Source organism: Uloborus diversus, chromosome 1 (genome assembly GCF_026930045.1).
Source record: "Uloborus diversus isolate 005 chromosome 1, Udiv.v.3.1, whole genome shotgun sequence".
Classification (NCBI taxonomy): Eukaryota; Metazoa; Arthropoda; class Arachnida; order Araneae; family Uloboridae; genus Uloborus; species Uloborus diversus.
Genome location: NC_072731.1, coordinates 66123872 through 66144189, shown reverse-complemented (window position 1 = coordinate 66144189; position 20318 = coordinate 66123872). Strand labels below are relative to the sequence as shown.

Sequence of the window (20318 nt, the reverse complement as noted above, 5' to 3'; positions counted from 1 at the left end):
GGGGACTCATATTAGGATTCAAGGGGCTATTTTACACACGAATCAGCAGAAATGACGTCAGAAGCATTTTAAAAATTTTTATTTATTTGATATATAAACTTATTCTTTGCGCGTAGTGTATATTGAGGTTTAGCTTTCAAGTATGTTACACAAGTCGGTAAAAGGATGAAACAAAATAAGAAAACGATTTTTTTTACAACAACATTCAAAATCTGCAGTTAATTTTAGTATCTTTATATTTAGGTTTATTCGAAAGAGCCGTTTATAAACCATGAGAGAAGGAAAAACATAGGCGGTAAAAATAGCTATTTGTACCAAGCTGTATACCGCCTATCACATCCCTCGAATTTTTAATTTGAATTTTATTGGCTATTTTAGAACTTTCCCAAATATTCAGATATGCTGATCAACTTGGTCCCCAGCTTCCCCGACAAACATCTTGGGGGGTGTTTGAGCCACACACACCCCCTCCCCCCCCCCCAGAGTTGGCACTGATAGAGACCTCATAAATTCAAAGTTAAAAATATTTCCATCTCAGGTTTCTTTTTTTCCTCACCAAAATTGCATAATTTTCAATTTTTGGACTTATTTGAATTAGTAATATAAGTTCAAACGTTTTTGAAACTGAAGCGAAATGAAAAGGTTCTTTTTAAATGATCCTCTGCCTAGGCAGACAGTCAAGAAAAAGGAAGAAGAGAAAGAGTTTAATTCACAGTCATTAGCATAGTGTCATCGAACCAATGGAACATGCGGAGCAGGTGCTCTTTAACTTTCTTAGATAATTTCTTTTCGAGTGATTTGCAAATTCCAATGTCGGTGAGACAGCTTGATGCCGTCGTTAATTACATAGCATGGCGACGGGTCAAGAAGTAATAAGAGGGAAATATGAAAACTAAACGGCATCTGAGAAACCAACGGCGACGAAAAGTCATTTGCGCATTAAGATTCTGGTGCTGCCATCTATGGAAAGAAATAAACATGATTGGATATTGTATGATTGCACACGGTTAAGGTTTAGCGCAAATCAATACTTTAATATTGTGAATTATGAAATCTAAATTGGATATGAATTACATTTCAGCGTCCGACTTAAATTCAAATGCATTTTTTGACCATATTTTTAATAAAATTACTAAAATTCAAGTATCAAATTCGGACTTTTCGACACTGTTTAACGCAGTAGTCCATTCGCCGATGAGAAGCCATGTCAGCCTAGTCGGAAACTACGGGCCCAGCCCTTTAGGGGGGCCGGATTCAAGTGGTATAAACTTTGTACGTTTTGTGGAGGAAGGGACCCCCGGTAACCACAGTGACAAACTTTGCCTCTCGGCGGCCCTGACTGGTTCCCTACCTGGGATGATTTGACTCCTTAAGAGGGCGAAAAAAATTTGAGGGGCATTAGGGGGGTCATGAGTAATTAAAAGATAAAATAATCACAAAAAACCAATTAAATATCAAAAAAAAAAAAAAAAAAAAGAAATGAAAACACACACCAAACCGATTGCTAAGAGTTCAAGCAAGCAAAAAAAAAATAAGTTAAAAAGGAAACAAATTAAAGTTCCGGAGCCCCCTCCTCAGAACCCTATTGAATCTTAAGGAAGTATTTAGCCATTCATCGCTCAGTTTATAAATTTTTAAATGGTATTTTTATTTAATTTTTTTACTTAACTTGAAGTATCAGTTTTTAATTCCCCCAGATTCCAGGGTTGGATTTTGGACAGCCCAACAGAAGTGTAGAGTGACCAAACATTTGGGGGCGGGGGCACGAGGGCTTTCGCCAAAAAAAGGTGTTGCTCCCCCCTGTCCTCTCCCCTTCCTTTTACAGAAATCAAGCCGTCAATTTCGTGATTAAAAAAAAAAAAAAACAGAAAGGAAACCTTTGCGATCTTAAGGAAATAGAATAGAAATAATAAGTGAACAAATAGAATGCAAGTGTCGAAAAGGGAGTTTAGCTTAGCGAAATTTTGAAAGCAAATGCAATCGTTGAATATTCTTTAGGATCATCCAAGGTTCTGCCTCATGATTTACCTAACTAAAGGGCCGCTGAAACGAATGTTTTGATTATTTTTTAAACCAAGCTTCAGTCAAATAAAAAATGAATTGGTGAATAAACATAACACTATTACTTTTTTTTTTTTGCCTTTTTATGGCAAAAAAAGAGGAGGGAGAGAGGTCCCGAACTCTATCCCTTCAACTTACGCTATCAAACCTAGCCAAGAAGCGCAGTTTTGAAACTTTGACTTTGAAAAAGTCCCCAAACCCCACGTCTTCTCCTACCGCCATCAAATATGGTCTGGAATAATGTAAGGACTTCGATTTCAAGAAATATCTAGAAGTGCGTCCCTGCCCAAACTCTCGAAAAACAGCCCTGCCCCATCCTTAAACATCGTTTAAAATTCCATTTTTAGGACTGAGTAAATTCCGAAGGTCCACGAAACTTTCCTACCTCTAATATCAATATACCCTGATAATATCATTGATCATCTTATACATGATTCCTCTAGCCTGTTTTTCTGTCGCTACACGAGATTTTATTCATTTCTTTATCAAATTCCATGCTTTACTTCTCATTTTAAAGCTTATCTGTTTTCTAATGACGAAAAATGAATCCACGATCTAAATATTGCTTTTTTTTTTTTTTTTTTTTTGCAAAAAAAGCGGTTCTTTTTCCTGTTTTTATTGCACATTACTTCACAGCCGAGAGCGAAGACACATTGGCTCGGTCAAATAAAGTAGGGTGCTAATAAGGGCTTCGTTTCAAATCTGGGTCAAAAAATTTCGTTTAAAGGGGGAGTTTTTTCTTCAGCAGAATTCTTATCCAAGTTCCCATGGACATGCAAAATTATTCTAAGCAACAGTTCTGTTGTCAAAATCAGGAAACAAAACATTGATTTTTTCACCATCAATCACAGTTAAACTTTTAAAATAATTTAAAAAGTAGAAGCGTAAATTTCAATTCATTTTGCTGCTTTACTGCGCGCACTGGCATCTCGTGGTTGCATTGAAATTAGAAAATTCTTCCTTTGAGTGCAAATGTTTCACGTGGGTCAGCCAGTCATCTAAAATTGCGTTTCTGGAGTTTCAATACCGAAAAATTGTCGAGGACAGGCCTCGAACCTCTCATACCCACGAACATTACCAAAAGGTGGTAAAACTGCGTTTCAACAACTAACTTCGAAAACTTTAAGGGGAGTGTCTGCCCCTCCGCCGTCTTGCCAACATCATTTAAAATCGCCTTAAATTTTGTTTAAGAGCTTGTATTTCAAATAATTACAGGGGTAAAGCTTCCGAAAACTCCCCCCTAACATCTTGAAAGTCGAATAAAATTGTTTCTGTATTTCCAATTTCGAAAAATCATCGGCTCACAATTGCATATTTTAGATCGTTTATTTTCGAAACATTTCTGGGAGTGGACCCCCGGATCTTTCCTCCCCTGAATATCTTCTAAAATCGTCTAAAACTGTTTTTAAACTACAATTTTGAAAATTTTTTGGGAAAAACTCCTTAACGTACTTAGAGAAAAAATATAACAATTGTGTTTTTCAAGTTTCAATCTCAAAAAATATCCGGGGAGAGGGGCACGTGCCCCTCGCTCCGATGCTACGACTCTGCTGCCCAAAACTGATTTAAGACAGGACAGGTGGCTTTTACCGTCCAAAATTGTCTAAAACTGTCCAAAAGTGCCCGAAAGTTTCTTAAACTGTACAAAAGTATGCTAATGCTAAACGGATGTAATATAATCAATTCGTATTTACTGCAATATTCGTAATGCATAAATACTTATATTAATAAGTTTTAATTAGTGAATATTTGAGATTATTTTTCTCTTAAAATGTTAATTTAAAAAATATTTTACTTAAAAAATTGCCAATAATTATGAAAATAACTGGCGTAAATTAATATCGAATGCAGCTACCTCGAGCAGCTATGCGCGTGTGTACACGTTTGGTATCGAATCAGAGGTTCTGAATGTCACGATTAGGAATAGCATCCCATATGGCTTCAATATGAAGCCAAAGTTATTTCATACTAACTGCTGGACGAGACACATGGGCAAGTATCCGAAAACGCAATCCAAGCCATGCTTGACGGGCGTCATATCCAGAGAACGGGCACACCAAGGAAGTTGCGTAACCTGTCATGCACCGAAGAACACTTGTACGTTACGTGCGGCAAGTGGACATGAGTTGTCCTGCTGAAACGCTGCACCAGGAATGATCTGAAGAAAGGTTAGTATCTCGGCGTCACAGCGTCCTTGAAGCAGCACTCGCTATTAAGGATACCCGTAATTCGAACTAGATGGGACTGCCATTGATATTCAATATCGCTCCAGACCATGGCGCCTGGCGCTATGGCGGTATGACGTCGGATTACACACTCTGAGAGGTGACATTCCCATATGTAACGTCCGACGCACGTCCATCGTTATAGTGCTGATAGGTTCCAGTCAACCTCTAGAGAGGTGTGATCGACTCAAAAAGGTTGAAAATTGCTGGTGTAATGCCATAAAAATAATGTGTTGAAAATCTTAAACTTTTTTTTTTTTCAATATTATATAAAGTACCAAAATGTTTCGAAAAGGAACCCACTTCTGCAAAGGAGGGCTCATTAAAACCTGAAAAATAAACGTTGCAAATAAATTTATCTATCAATAATAACCTTGGTTTAAGCTGAACGAAAAATAAGTAAATTTAAAACAATTTTTTTTTTAAGCATGCTGAAAATTTAACAGATCATCTTTCCACACGAAAGCCATTCATATGACAACTTATTTTCCTAAGGGAAAAAAATTATAATAAAACTCTATATGATAAAAGAATAGTTGCAACATACCTTTCTGGAATGGGAGGTGGAATGAGAGAAGCAGTGATTTGTCCCTTTGGCTGCAATACCGGACTGTGTTCACTGTCTTCATTAAATGGATTCACTCCAGCTACAAATGGATTATTTGTGTCCATTTCATTTTTAAAAGGATTCTTTTCTGTCGCTCGGAAAGGATTCGTATCACTAGTAGAAATTCCTATGATCTGAACGCAATTTGTCGCTCCATCCCTCTCTTCATTTTGTTCCTTGGTGCTGGTACTGCCATCAATGATTATGGTCGTTGTAGAATTATTAAAGGAATCCTCAACTGCACCTGACGCTTCAAAAGAATTAATTTCTGGAACGAAGTTGTCCTCAAATTCTAGTTTTGTTGGTGCCATTTCTTCACTCTTTGTTGACAACTCTTCAATTATAGTAGCTGAAGAAGCTACAGAATGTTCTTCCTCAATATTTTTAACCACATGCTGATCTTCGCTGTTGTTATTGTTGCTGGACTCTTCACTGTCTAATAACTTTTTTGTTGAGGTACTACTTTGAGTTGCCTTGCCTAAATTTTTTCTTTGCTTCGTACTGTTCAATTTTGGACTGCGAATAGTTTTGGGAACTGCTTTTGTACTTGTTGTTGTAGGAGGGGGGCGGCTGCTGTTCGAAATCGGCCTCGGAATTCGAGATGGTTGATCGTTCGAACCAGGATCACTTCTGGTTCTCCTGGCAGGAAGATGTTTACTCATTCTTGGTGGTACGTTCGGTGTTGGATATGATTTCTTTTTTTTTGCTGATGAAGGAGATGAATTTGAAGTTTGATTGTCTGCTTGGTTTTTCTTTGATGAATCCTTCTTGGAATTTTTCACCGAATTGGTAGTTCTAGTCCTTGAAGGCGCTAATGGCGCCTCTTTTTTGGCCGATCTACTTTTTTCCGAATCATAATTTTCTGCACAGTCGGAAATATCATTATTAATTTCCTTTTCAGGCGCTTCTGATTTAAGTTCTGAAACACTTGGGCTAGCATCCGCACTGTTTGCTAATTCGACGTTTTTCTTAGTCTCTTCTTCCCTGAGTTCATCTTCCCCTGCACTGTGAACATCTTCACAGCTACTGCTATTTGTAATGACTACAATAGGACCTCTTTGAATTTCCTTCGTACCAAGAGAAATGATGTCATCTTTTAGCTCTTCTGCATCCAGTTCTTTTTCAAGCCTGTAAAAGATTTAAACTTCTTTTAAAATTGGCATTCAAAACTAAGCTTTGAAGGGCATAATTTTTGAGATTTTTACTTGAAAGTCATGAGGACAAAACACGTACACAAAAAAAGTGTTGATTTTTAATTGTTTTCACTTTTATTTTTACTTTACTATGTTTAATTCAAGTATCTGCATGAAAGAAAAATTACTACTCCTTGTTTATATTATTAAGCATAGTATTATTTCAAACGTATAACTAAATGCAATATCGAGAAAATATTTTCGGCACAACGTAATACTTCCTACGAGAAAAAAGATTTTTTCCAAGATATCACTTATTCATCAAATTCAACATAAAAATCGAAAGTTAATACGACAAAATAAAATTACTGACAAAAGATTTTTTTTTTTTTTTTGACTGAATATTTTGTCCAAAAAATTAATATAATATTGAAATCCAAGACCCCTTAAATGAAAACAAGATAAGAACTTAGGGGGAGGGGGAGTAGGACCAGTATAACACTTAAGATGGGGACCTAAATATCGCCTTGTTTCTAATGCCACTCACCTCCATATCCTAATGATTGGGTCCTGTGACAAAGACGATGAACCATGTAAAGTCTACTTATAACCATCATCCGCAGCAGTAAACTCAAAATTATATGCAAGAGGATTATCCACAGGCCTTTTTACTATTTTTTTAATAGTCAGTAAATGTTTTTTAATTTTATGCGATTGTGTTTTGTTCGTTTTTACCTTTTACATATATTGTTTACATTCAATGTTAGTAGATGCAATGTAGCAGTGTTTTTAGCTATAATTTAAATGTATTGTGCGAGTGTTATTCATATTTTTTGCCTATTGTAAAATCGTATTTTACCTATTATTTGGATTATCCATATCTTTCGCTTATCCGCGGTTACCGTGCCACCCGATTCCACGGATAATTGGGAGTTCACGGTATAAAATTTTGATGCCACAAATGCGCTCCTTTTTGTTCTGGGATTTTTTTTTGTTTTGGATTATTAAGTGAGGTTATTTATAAAAATGTTCCATTTATCGTGAATATGGTTAGTAATACTTAGTAACATTGTATTGTTTTACTAACACTATGGACAACTACGTGTTATAGGCTATTGATTAAGTTACATTGAGTTTGGGTTTACATTTCGAATCTGGAAGTAATGACTGCCATAATTGCTTGTTGGATTGCTCCTACTATCTCCAACCAAGACATCCCAACTATCCCGTCGCACACAGGTCGGAGGGATAAAAGTTAGAACATCCATTGCTAACTCCTCAACAACGCTGCCCATTTCTGATCATAGTAATGTCAACCAATATCAATCCTTTCATTACCATCAGCAGCATGAAATTTCACGATTGGATCAATAGCTGTTGTTGCCAATACTATCTATATATATAAAACGCTTATGCGTGGCGCAAAACGAGCCTTTATTTCTTTCTCTCCGTTGGCAACGATCCGCTTTGTTTACGATAGCTGTTTACAAGTGCTGCAGACTCGCTTCTAGCGTTAGATGTCTAGCGTTAGAATTTCGATTTTTGAATGAGTGTTTTCGATCACTTGAATATAATTTAAAAAGAAAAGAGCAGTGTGCTTGGAAGTTTTTAGATGAAAGATTTAAACGCTGATCGGTAAGAAATGCTGCCGATAGGATTAGGCGCGCAAACGCACGCCGTGAACCGCGAATTGCAAATCGAGTGAGTTCTGTAAGTGTTATCAAACATTTCCCAGTATAATCATGCACTTTACCGGAGAATAGAGTTGAAATGACAGTGATAGTAATGAAACTGGAGAAAAATATTATTTTATTTTTAAAAAAATGCTAATAATAACACTGATACTTATCCTCGAATGCCACTTATTTTATCCGATAGTAACGTGCCTTTTAAATTCAAACGTGAACAATGTCCTGTTAGATTAGCCTTCCCCTAATAACTATAAATAACGCACAGAGTCAAACTTTTGATACAAATTTTTTAGATTTGACAAAACCACTTTTCAAGATTATATGTAAGGCAGATGACAGATATGTAAGGCATTCAAGAGTCATAGTATCTGAAAACCCAGAAATTTTCTATCGTGTATGCAGAGAAGTATTATGATTTTCTTCTCTTTTTTTTGAAATCCTTTGCAAAGTTAATCTTGATGTCGAAAAGTTTTTCCCTTAACCATAGTGCTTACAAAAATTAAAGTTCCCTGCTTACAAAAGATGCAGAGTCGGAGGAAAAATGTCTTACTCTGACTACAGAATTTTTAGAGACTACGACTCCTTTACCCAAAATTAGTCTCACTCTGGCTGTGACTCCTCAAATATTGGGAGAGCTGCGAATTTTGAGAGAAAATTACTGACTCCGTCTCTTGAAATTTTAAACCTTCGACTCTGACTCCTTTACCATAAAACCAGTCCGACTCCACAGCCCTGCTATAGCTTACCACAAAAAGAAGGTGGGTGACCTTAATGCAAAAACATCATTTGTAATATGCTGTTTCTTATTATTTTGGAATAGATAGGATTAGCGAGACCATGCCTCTTACTATTTGGTGCTTTCTGGAAGATTCTAAGTATTACAAATGATGTTTCCCTTCAAGGTCATCCGCCTTCTTTTCGTGGTCAAGCTTAACTAACTGCAACCTGTAAATACTGAATTTTTTTTTGCAACCACATTTTTTTATATACAGTGAAGCACCGCTTATACGTTTTTGAAGGGACTATGAAAAAAACGTACAGATGAAAAAATGTATAATTTGTAAAGAAAATGTATATTAGACCCTCCAGGGACAATTTAAAAAACGTATAATTGATAAAAACGAATAGAAGAGAAACGTATAAACCGTGCTTCACTGTATTATGCTATTCCACTTAGACTAAATGAATTTATTGGACAATTCTCATTGCAAAATATGTCACTTAGTTTTGCAATGCATTGAAGTTAAGAGCTGAACAACAATGACAAAGTAAAGCAACAAATTGAATCGTGAAGACCTGAAGAGCGAAACATTTCACATACTTTTGCAATGGCATTGATGTTAAGAACTGAGCCACGGTGGCAAAGTAAAGCAAGAAATTTGGAAACCTGATTTTACTGCTAATATGTTTTCACAAAATCATTTTGACCATCTGCTTTATTTATAGCCATTAGGAAGACTAATCTAAAAGGAAATTGTTTACGTTTGAATTTAAAAGGCATATTGCTATCGAATGAAATAAATGGTATCCGAGGTATGAGAAATATTAGCGTTATATAATAATCAATAATTTTTTTTTTTTGCTACAATAATATTTTTCTGCAGTTTTATAATTATCAGTCTTAGGTCAACCCTTTTCCTCCAGTAAAGTGCATGATTAGTCCGTAAATGTATTCGGAAACACTTGCAAAATTCTCTCGATTTGAAGACGGTATAAATTTGTGCACCTTAGCATATCGGCAGTATTTCTGACCAATCTGCGTTCAGATCTTTCATCTAAAAACTCCGTAGCCCACTGCTCTCTTCTTCGTAAATTATATTCAAGTGCTCTGAAGCCCAGAGGCTCACTGGTAGCCCTTCCACGCTGCAGGTCCGGGTTCGATCTCCGAGTTGGGCATGATTGATTCAGCTGTTCATTCCTTCAGTGGGTCGATAAAATAAGTTCCAAGTATGCTTTGGAACTAAACACCGGGGATTCCGCGTTAGGCTGACCTCTTAACCGGAACATCTGCCTACCCCAGAGCCCTTGGTTAGAAGGAGTGAGATGGGTACAGTAGGCCTTGGCCCTCATAAGCTGTCGTGCCACTGGATTTGGTTTTTTGACTTTTAAAACACTCATTCTAACATTTTTTTAAAACTAAATCACTGCTTTCAGAGAATGTCAGAAGTTGCTTGCTCTTTGCAACTGTTAGACATTTTGAAACATATATATACACATATTTTGACACTGAACATAGTATAGTTAATGACTATGAAATGTTTTTAAGTGTGTTAACATTGTGGGGGGTTTTTTTCGTTTCAATTTCTTTTGCATTCAGTAAATGAAGGAAAGAAAGATTATATTATGTTTGTAATTTTAGTACAAAAATGTTCCTTTGCATACTTCTCTCAAAAGATAATGGTATTGCAGACTTTTGCTTTATAATAATCCAATGCACGAGTTGCATGTCAAAGTAATTGTCCCCTTTTAAATACATGAAAATCATAAGTGTTATGATATTCATATTAAGAAAAGAAAAACTACTTTTTTTTGATACAGATAAAGCTAGACCAATATTTGGTGACCGGTGAGCGAGCGTAGCGAGCTCGGATCGCGTAGCGATCCGAAGGAACTGCGTAAGCAGTTCCGGGGGTTGGCGAGCGTTAGCGAGCAGGGGGCGATAGCCCCCTAGTAAGGAAATACTCTCCGAGAGGAATTAAAAAAAGATAAAATAAAAGTAAAAGACAGCTTCTTTTTGCCAACCACAAGCTGATCAAACAAAAAAGAAACGGAGCACGAGAAAGAGAATATCTTCTCTTAATTCATCCCGTTCGGCTGATGACAATGTGCCATCTCGCACGTGAAAGAATAAGAGCAACAGTACCCTAGACTTAGTTATTGAATAGGTCAACTAGGTCCTGGGTTAGGACTCCTGCTTTCCGGGGTCCCTAAATGGTTAAAAAAAATTTAGCCAGCGGTTAAAGTGTTTGACTTACAAGATGAAAGTGAGTCCCGAAAACGTGACTGACCTAGGGTATCACGATATCTTAATCGGGCCCTGAAAGTAGCAGTAATGAAGATGACACACTATGTAAAATTAGTGAAGGATTTTATTCATGTGACAAACGTGATGGAACTTGGTTAAAATTAGAAGTGCAGTTTTGTGCGGGTTCTAGAAATGCAGTGTTAGTCCTACAGGAGCAAGAAGTGTTTTCATTGGTTTCATGAAAAACGTAACGAAAGAAAGAGACAAAAATTTCGTATTTTCAATTATTGTAACTTGTAAGTCCACTACATGTTTTACAAGGTGTGTGCAAACTCAGGTAACATTTGTTCTTTAATTATTTCTTTGATTTTTCCAACACTTTCTATGTAGGTGATGATAGAAACACCCGGTGGGCGTTATTAGGAATAACTTTTTAGGAACTGATAAGCGTTATTGCTCAGCTATTTTTTAACTACATGTCAAACATGCTGTTGCTATTAAAATTTTATTGAATGAGTGTACAGCAATTTGTTGTTGCCGAGCCAGTGATGATGATGATTACCATAAGTGGGCGATGTTTGAGCTCCCTACCTTTATAAGTGAAACGATAAATATAAATCAAACGTATCGATTTAAAAAAAAAAATAATAACAAGAAAATGATAAAAACATAATAAAAAAGAACATGTGCAATTAGCTATATACACTGTAAAAAAAATTCGGAAACGTTTCTGAGTATATCGTGCAGCTGCGGTTCATGAAATTTTCGAAAACGTTTCTGAGTATTTCGGAATTCTCTTTCTGAAATGTCCGGAAACGTGTCTGAGTATTTCGGAATCCTCTTTCTGTAATGTCCAGAAACGTGTCTGAGTATTTCGGAATCCTCTTTCCGTAATTTTCAGAAACGTTTCTGAGTATTTCGGAATCCTCTTTCCGTAATTTCCAGAAATGTTTCTGAGTATTCTGTGCAGCTGTGGTTCATGAAAGTTTCGAAAACGTTTCCGAGTATTTCGGAATTCTCCAAGCAATTTTCAAAAACGTTTCCGAGAATTTCGGAATCCTTTTTCCGTGATTTTTTCTAAAATCTAATTCTTTATTATAGTATTGCATACCATATCAGTTTCAATTCTTTCATATCTAAGAGCAATAATACAAGCAATTTTAGAATCATTCGTGGATTTTTTTTTTTTTTTTTGGAATTTCTAATGACAAATAGCATGGTTAACAGCATAACATATGCACAGTTATAAATTTTTGAAAAATTATGAAATAATCTACTAGTTTTATTCCTAATCACAAAATCGTCGGGGAATTGGAGTGGGGGTACCTTCTGAAAAGTGGGGATTGTTTGTTAAACAATCTTAAACTTCAGTTTTTCTCTCAATATTTTCAAGACAAAACTATCAACATATTGTATTTTTAATGCAGAATTTAAAAACATATCTTGTATCAAACTTGATAGTTTTTATCTTTGGATAAAATTTGACAGGACTTACCTACCCTTCGCGTTCCGGAATTCGTTCACCTCAAGTCAATTTCTCTGACGAACAAAGTGTACCGAAAAGTACCAACAGAGAAATTGATGAATTTAAATATGACACCAAGTCCCTCTGCTGGAACCATTCGGTTTGATTCTTCTGTTCTTGCCCTTTTCCAGCTCATCACAAATATAAATACTTACTCAAAATAGGTTACTGATTTTATTTTTATAGTGTGCGTAAAATGCATTATATATTTTATTTATTAAAACATTGAACTCTATTACATGATTTTTCCATTTCATATATACGAGAATACCCCCCCCCCCTACCATAAGGGTGATGGTGCACCCACACCCCCATGCTATGAACCGCCCCCCCCCCCCCTTGAAAAAGCAACATCATATACATTATAAATCAAAGTATCATATACATTATAAATCAAAGTATCATATAAATTATAAGTCAAATACTTTAATATGGTGTAAAAATACAAAATTATTTTATTAAGTCTTTTTTTTTTTTGCTTTTGGTAAAATTGAGGCTCGTAAAACGAAAAAAATGAAGACACTTTTAAATACATATATGTATTTATTTGTTAAATAAATTAATACACATTTAACTAATTTAAAGCGTTTCGCTAATGCAAATATTTAAAGAGATATCGTCATTTAGATAATACTGAAGCACTATGTTCCTAATTACAAGAGATAGTTTTTTTTTTTACTTCATACAATCTAGCTACACTGTTTACAAGAGAATGAAAACATGCAACCTTAAAGACGAACTATCAAACCTGACAATTTGCATATTATAACATTTAATTCATAATGCTTGATACATAAATGTTCAGCCAAATATTAACTGAGATTTCCACATAAAAACAAAGTACACAATAACACTTATTTAAATTTTTTTATAATCTTCAATTCATAAATTTTACAGAATAAAACTAGACACACTTGCACTTTAAATATGTGTTCTATGTAATGTAAAATATTTTCAAATTGCAATAGTTCACAACGAAAAAATTATACTGAAGAAAATAGTTTTTTTTAACGAGATTTATATGAACTAAATCTCTTTAAAGTAATAGAGTTGCAAAGCGACTTACCTATTCGTCGGTGGTGGTCTTTTGCAGGCTTTGGTCACCAAAAAGGTGATTTTTATGACAGAATAAAATTCTGCCAACAAAAATTACCCATTTGGTAGAAAGAAGAAAAGTATCCAAGAAAAATTACCTACACAAGTTATGCGACGCAATGAAGTTACATGGCGTCCTCTCGGCAATTATTTGGTTTTTAATTTCAGTTTGTATTCCTTCCGCGAGCATGCGTCGAGAATTTGCACTTCGTACTTAAAAATAAGTGACATAGCTTCAAATTCAATCTCATGACGATACATAAGCAAGAAAATATAAGACTTTAACATTATCTTCAGTGAATTCATGCGAGGAACAAAACTTCTACTAATCCTCTTGATGAGTGTTACTTCGCATACATGAGTCAGCAGTTGTTTTCATTGCGTGCTTTCGAAAGTTTCAGTTTAGATTTGCTGCTGAACTATAAAATTGCCGTGTCACCTGCGCATGCGTCGACTCTTACTTTCTTGCTAAACGGGAAACGTTTTTGATTATCGCAGAAAACTGCGGAGGGCGTACGAATCTGTGTATTACGGAAAACTTTTTTGTATATTCAGAGAGTTTTCCGATATTTTTTACAGTGTAGAGAACTTTATATATCAAATACGATTTACTCTGCAAACTTCAAACTCACCTTTCGAAAGGCGACAAAACTTTCTGCAAGTCAAAGGTGACATCAGCAGTGCCTTTGCACCTCTCGGAGAAACTGGAATTGGCCGTGCTGGTCCTGGAAAACCGATCTATGACTGTGGACACCGAACTCCCAGTATCGTCTGTGTCTGACTCTAATAAAGCCTCCAAGTCGTCCTCTTCGGGTATGACGTCCATGTAAGAAAAAGCAGGATCAGGGAGGAGACAGGGGGGTTCCCTGAAGAAGGCCTGATTGCCCGCCAGGAAGGCATCCCAAGCTGCGAAAGTGGAGGGGGAGGGATGGTCGTCGACCGGGTAAAACTCTAGATCCTGGTCCATGTCGGAGAAGCTGAAACTAATGATTTCAATTAAATCAGAGCTACATAGAATTTTATTTAAAAGAAAGAAAACACTCAGAATGAGCAGTATATATAATCAGGGGTGTCCTGAACTTAATTGCTTTTTTTGGGGAGGGGGGGGGGGGGCAAAAATTCTAAATTTGGCGAATGATGATAGTTTTACCAAACGGATCTTCAAATTTCGCCGAATGGCTCTCTGATTTTTGCCGAATCGTCAGACGAAATTTGCCGAATAAGGGAATTTTCGGAAAGTCACAGTGACCTTCTGTGACCTCTCATCGGGATGTCTCTGTATATACAGTTGAGGTAAAAAGAACATGGGGTGGATGGATATAAACTCTACTACCACACTTGTGGTGATATTTGAAACTGAACTGTTTTTGAGTACAAACTAGATGACTCATAAAAAAGATTCTGAGAGTTCCGCCTGTTTTCAAACGATTGTGTAGGAGTAATCCTTGTTTGAGGATGACACCGTGAGAAAAGTTGTTTTTTAAAGCTAAGTGATCTTACCTTTTCCTCTCCAGGAGGTCTAAAAATGTGAAGTAACTGGTTCCAACTAGTTTTATTTGCCATGTGGAAGGTTGACAAAACATTTGTTCATGAATTTCACCTTCTCATCTGCTTTGGAGAGTAATTTAGGTGTTTCTAGCTACCTTATAAATTCTTTACTCTGGGATAAATGGAAACAACTAAGTTGTTCACTCTTCCTGTTTTCTGGAAGATTACTTTCAAATTACACTTTTGAGTGTATTTTACATGAATTCAGCGCATAGTTTAATTTTCTGTATGATTTTTCTTTTTAAATGATGTAAGATTACATTTGGATTATTCAGCATGTCGCATGCGAGCTACGAGCCACAGATTGAGTATTGTTGCTGTAGAACTGCAAACGTTAGTATGGGTTATTAACCTTTGATATCGTACAAGTACAATATAACATTTTTCAATTATTTAAAATGTGTAGAAATAAGTTGTTTCACGTGAGTTTCTCAGGACAATGCAAAAACAATATGTTACAGCGTATTCAAAAAAAAAATTTTTTTTTTTTTGTTATCATAAAAATAAAGGCATAGGCTTATAAACAACATACAGTATGGTTATAAAATAACGTGAGAGAGCACGTGATTAGAGCACTCAATTGGACGAAACATTGCAAAACTTCATAATCGTACTTAGTGAACCACGAGATTTAGATTTTTAAATGAAAAATAGCGTTAAAAGTCGCCACCAGTGAAAATTTTGGTGCTAAAAAGTGTATTAGTGTGAACACTGAAGGATTATATCCAAACGTTGCAGCACACATCAATTTTATTTTCAACAAATAATTGTTACTTACGAATAAGGTTCGATAAACCAGAATCACCAAAAAAATAAAAAAGTAGGACAAAAATTCCTTGCGAAGAAATTTCAGCGTGATGATGTATGTTTCGATTCGACCATATTCATAGAGGATGGTGCCCCACCTCATATTAAACTTCAGATACAGTGCATGTTGCAGTATAGAAAATTCGTTAGTTTCGCATTTCCTGTGAAAAAGCTAATGAGTTCACCCGACCTTTTTCCTTATGACTTTTGGTTGAGGGGATTTTCATAGGTGTTTTGTATTAAGGACATATTCTCGATATTACAACTTGGAAAAACTGAGTAATGTCAAAGGCGCGACATATTAATTCGCATATGTTGCGAGTCGATACGAAAAATGCTGAGCATAGTGTGCAGTTATTGGTGATTATAATGAAATGCAATTGTAAGTAAAACACATCTGCTGTTAACTAAATAGTTGCATACATTGTTAGTTAGCATTTATTCCTTCGGTATCCTCAGTCATGCATTTTCTCAACACCAACATTTTCCCTGGTGCTTTTTTTTTTTTTTAATTCAATTCAATTCAATTCATTTAATATATGATGGGAAATATCTTTTTTACAAATATGCATTTCACATATAAAATAAATTAAAAAAGAAATTACAAACAGAAATATATTTTACCCTGTCTATTCGAAAATCCCTGATTCAGTAGATGGGAGTAAAGGCTATAACAATAGCCTGACAAGCTCCCACCACTCAGAAAAAAACTTAATTTAGGGCCAGTTTATAACAAGACAGAATCAACAAAAAAAAATGCATAATTATACAAAACACATGAACACGACACAAGTAATGCAATAGAGTACGTCGAATTTTATAACGGAACCAAGGTATACTATTACAAATATGCTACTTTATCCTAAATTGACTGCAGTAGAATTGAGTATAAAATTGTTTAACCTTTTCTTAAATAAATTTCGATTATTAATGGTTTTTAAACAATTGGGTAAGGTGTTCCACAATCTTGGTCTGTAAAAGTTAATGCCATTAAACAATAGATTTGTTTTTGTGTTAATAGGTATAATGGTTTCACGGTCTCTAGTGGGGTAATTATGAACCAATTCACGATATTTACTATTTCTAAATTTAAACCATTTATTACTAAATCATGCATAAAAATACCAACAATATATTTATAAATTTGTTCCACGATCTTTAAAAATGCTTCTATTACAGTTACCCACAATATTATCTCTATTAATTATTCTGTGAAATCTTTTAAATAAAGTATTTATTCTATTTAGATAATTTTCAGTTGTTTGGCCCCAAGCAAGAACACCATAATTGAGAACTGAATATATCAAAGAAAAATATAAAATAAACGGAACATCTGCAGGAAGGAAATTAGACACAACATTAATCAAACCTAAATTACGAGAAATCTTTTTTGAGACAAACTCAATGTGATTGTTCCACTGTAAGTTATTTTGAAGATTAACCCCCCAAAAAATTAATAATCTCAACATGTTGATAAGTATGTTCAATCAATTTTAGTTCAAAATTATCAATTTTGTTATTTTTCCAATGAAAACAGGGAAACTAGTTTTTTCGTAAGTAACAAATAATTTATTAGTTAAAAACCATGTCATGACTTGCTCTAAAATTACCTGACATTTATTATATAAGGAAACTACATCTTTTTCTCCAATAAAATTAGATGTGTCATCAACATAAGACAGTATTAATGAGTTATTTGCAACAGAGAAAATGTCGTTTAGAAATATGATAAATAACAGTGGGCCCAAAATTGAAAAACTAGAAATCAAATCCCATCTAAATAACCCAATCTAATTTAAATCTAGAAATCAAAATCCCATGGTCTACTGTGCATGTCCACGAAAATTGGATGTGTTTTGCTCTATATTTTTATCGCTAGAGCGCTCTGAACTCCTCACGTTATTTTATAACCACCTAGTACATCATTTTCTACATGCAGTACTACAGAAACAAGAATTTTTCGAAGCTTTTTTACACTTCTACAGCTACTTCGAGCCCTAAAATCTAAAATAGGTATTGCGGCACAAAGTTGGCTTACTGTCACAAGGGAAACTTGATAGTTCATTAAATATGATATTAAAATAAGCAAATGTATGCCAGTACCGCCATAAGTAAACATACATTTTTTAAATAAAATTTGGCATACAAATAGTGTTATATGCTCTAATTTTAACTATCGTATCTATAATATATCAAGTGCACATTTTTAGTTAATTCAAACTTTTGACACGAAAGGAACGAGTTTCAAGAAAGTTCTCGTCAACACTAAAATAAACACCTTCTCATCATATCTCAATATGTTATTCATTTGATTCAAAAAAATTAAAAACAGCACAAAAAAGTACCAGTTCGCATTTCATATTCAATAAAAGAAAATTAGCTGAAACCATTCTGGTCATGATTCCGTTACGAAGTGTTTTTCAAATAATTTATGAACTATTATGTGAACGAACATGAAGTCTGAAATTGTTATTTTTCTTCAAGTTTAATTACTTAAGTTGCAACCGCACACCTTTTTTTGTTCTTCCACATGCTACAGTAAGCTACCAAAGTGAAGTGATAGACAGCAAAAAATGGCTCTTTTGATGTCAAAAGCCACATGGCTAAACCCTTCACATATCGCTCTTGATATATAACGAGTATAGTCATACGCCGCTCTTGATGTATAAAGTGTTACAGGTTAAACACCATAATAAACAAATTAAAGTGATGCACAAATACGGTTTTTTATCTGGCCTGAAATATTTTGTGGTCTCGCCGGGTTTCCAGGTCGGGTCTCAGGGGCCTAATAGTAAATCTGGCCCTTATTCTGCCACAAAAAAGGTTGTATAACACTTAACACCTTGGAAATCAGGTGTTCTTCAGACAGTGTGAATATTTATGTGGCTCGATAAAAATAAAAATTAAAAAAAAAGTGGTTTTTAATTTTTACACATCATTAGCATCAAAACAGTGCGATAATAAATGCTATTCATGAAATATTTTAGCTGAAAAATTAAATAACTTTTAGGAGAAAAGACTTCTTGTTTACATACTTGTCTGGTCCCTTATGAGGATCTTCTTGATACTTCAAACCAGAGGGACAAATGAAGACGCCCTGTTGGTCCTTTCTGGGGTTAAACTCGTCTTCAAAAGTCACAGTTTGGGTTTGAAGGTCATAGGACTTAGCAGAAACTTTGTTGCACGAGCAGACAGCTTCTCCATTAGTGCGGGGTTTCGGTTTCGGTTGCTCACAGGTATCGGATTTTCTGAGGAGATAGCTTTTCCGCTTTCTTTCCATTGTAGTCAGAGATTAATAGACCTGATGTCATGTCCATGTCTTGCAAAGTTTCTTTCCATAATCTATCAAGGTGCATCTGAAAAACGAACAAGATCTTAGCTTTTAAGTTCAAAAAAAAAAAAAAAAAGTTTATTGTGTATTAGGTAAGGTAATCATTTCGCTGTAGATTGCTTATATTTTCTTATTGCAGGCTTCAATCAGTTAACTACGCATTTATACTTTATATTGGAAATAGAATTCTCCACAAGCTTGCCCTTGTTCCATATGGTATTATAGAAATATGGTGAAAAACAGGTGAATTGGTCAATATTTAGAAGTCGTGAAGAGAATGGCACTCAAAGAGGCTGATTTAGCACGGAAGAGTGAAATTTTTACTAAAACACAGATAGTTTGGTAAAAACATTTTACTAATGATATAATTACGTACAAAAATACTGTAGAGAAGGTGTTTTGCAATTTCGAACATCATAATACAAGTTTCTGGAATGCTATTGCAACATGCAAAATTTTCTCCTCGTTTACTAAGATTGAATAATGTCATTGGTCATTTTCATCATCTTCTAGGCCATTGAAAGTTTTTCTCGGTGCATTGGAACAAATAGAAAAAGGTGATCGGACATCTCTTAATAATTTTAGTAATTTGCAACAATTCTTTGATTTGCATCAAAGTGACCAGTAAACGGAGAACTTTTAAAAAAGCAATAAAAGTTCAAAGCTTTCAATTTGTCGCGACTCTTAAACATACTCCAATTGATCCATATTCTAGTTTGGTAATTTACTTTGCTTTGTGCAACAGGTGCAACAATGCGGAGATAAATATTTTTAACTTTATTTTTTTTTCACATCATTTTGGACCAGCCTAATATATATCGCTCATTTGGAAGAAGAGTGCCACAATACGAAGAAATAAAATTTTACAGGAGAATCGTTTGAAGGTTTAACTCTTCAGAAACTTTACTGTAAGAAAAGTAAAGTTGCTGTGCACTCCAGTGGTTAATATTTGAATAAAAAAATCTGTCATTAATTTCCAAAGAAGATAACGTCATTTGAAGCCTTTTAAGTGAAAAAAAAGGAAAATTAGAAATTTCGTAGGCACTCTTCTTCCAAACGAGCGATATACACACACACACAATACTAGTGTGTTACCGCCTTCTGCTCGCAATCGCTCATAATCCCCGAGAAACTGCAGGCTATTCTATTTGGATCGCTATATGAGATCCAATTTCGCTGTACGCTGCCACCACTTACTGCAGCATAATAGTTCAGTATATGCGGAATTAAAAGTACGAACATTTTTAGCTATAAATGTTTTCGCGCTTGTTGATGATGGTAGCAACAAACGATAGTTGTCAAAAGTTAAGAAATTGTGCTAATCTCTCAA

General features: G+C 35.0%; 1 protein-coding gene across 1 annotated transcript in view; it reads right to left on the bottom strand.

Moving 5' to 3' along the window:
- LOC129223532 (titin-like) overlaps window positions 1-18943 on the bottom strand; it is a gene marked incomplete at its 5' end in the record, with an annotated part of 239389 nt that extends 220446 nt beyond the window's left edge. The window contains 3 exons of the mRNA XM_054858074.1: window positions 4834-6021; window positions 13935-14279; window positions 18678-18943. Coding sequence (XP_054714049.1) covers window positions 4834-6021; window positions 13935-14279; window positions 18678-18943 — 1799 coding nt within the window. The remainder of the gene's footprint in view (window positions 1-4833; window positions 6022-13934; window positions 14280-18677) is intronic.
- Window positions 18944-20318: the final 1375 nt, after the last annotated feature.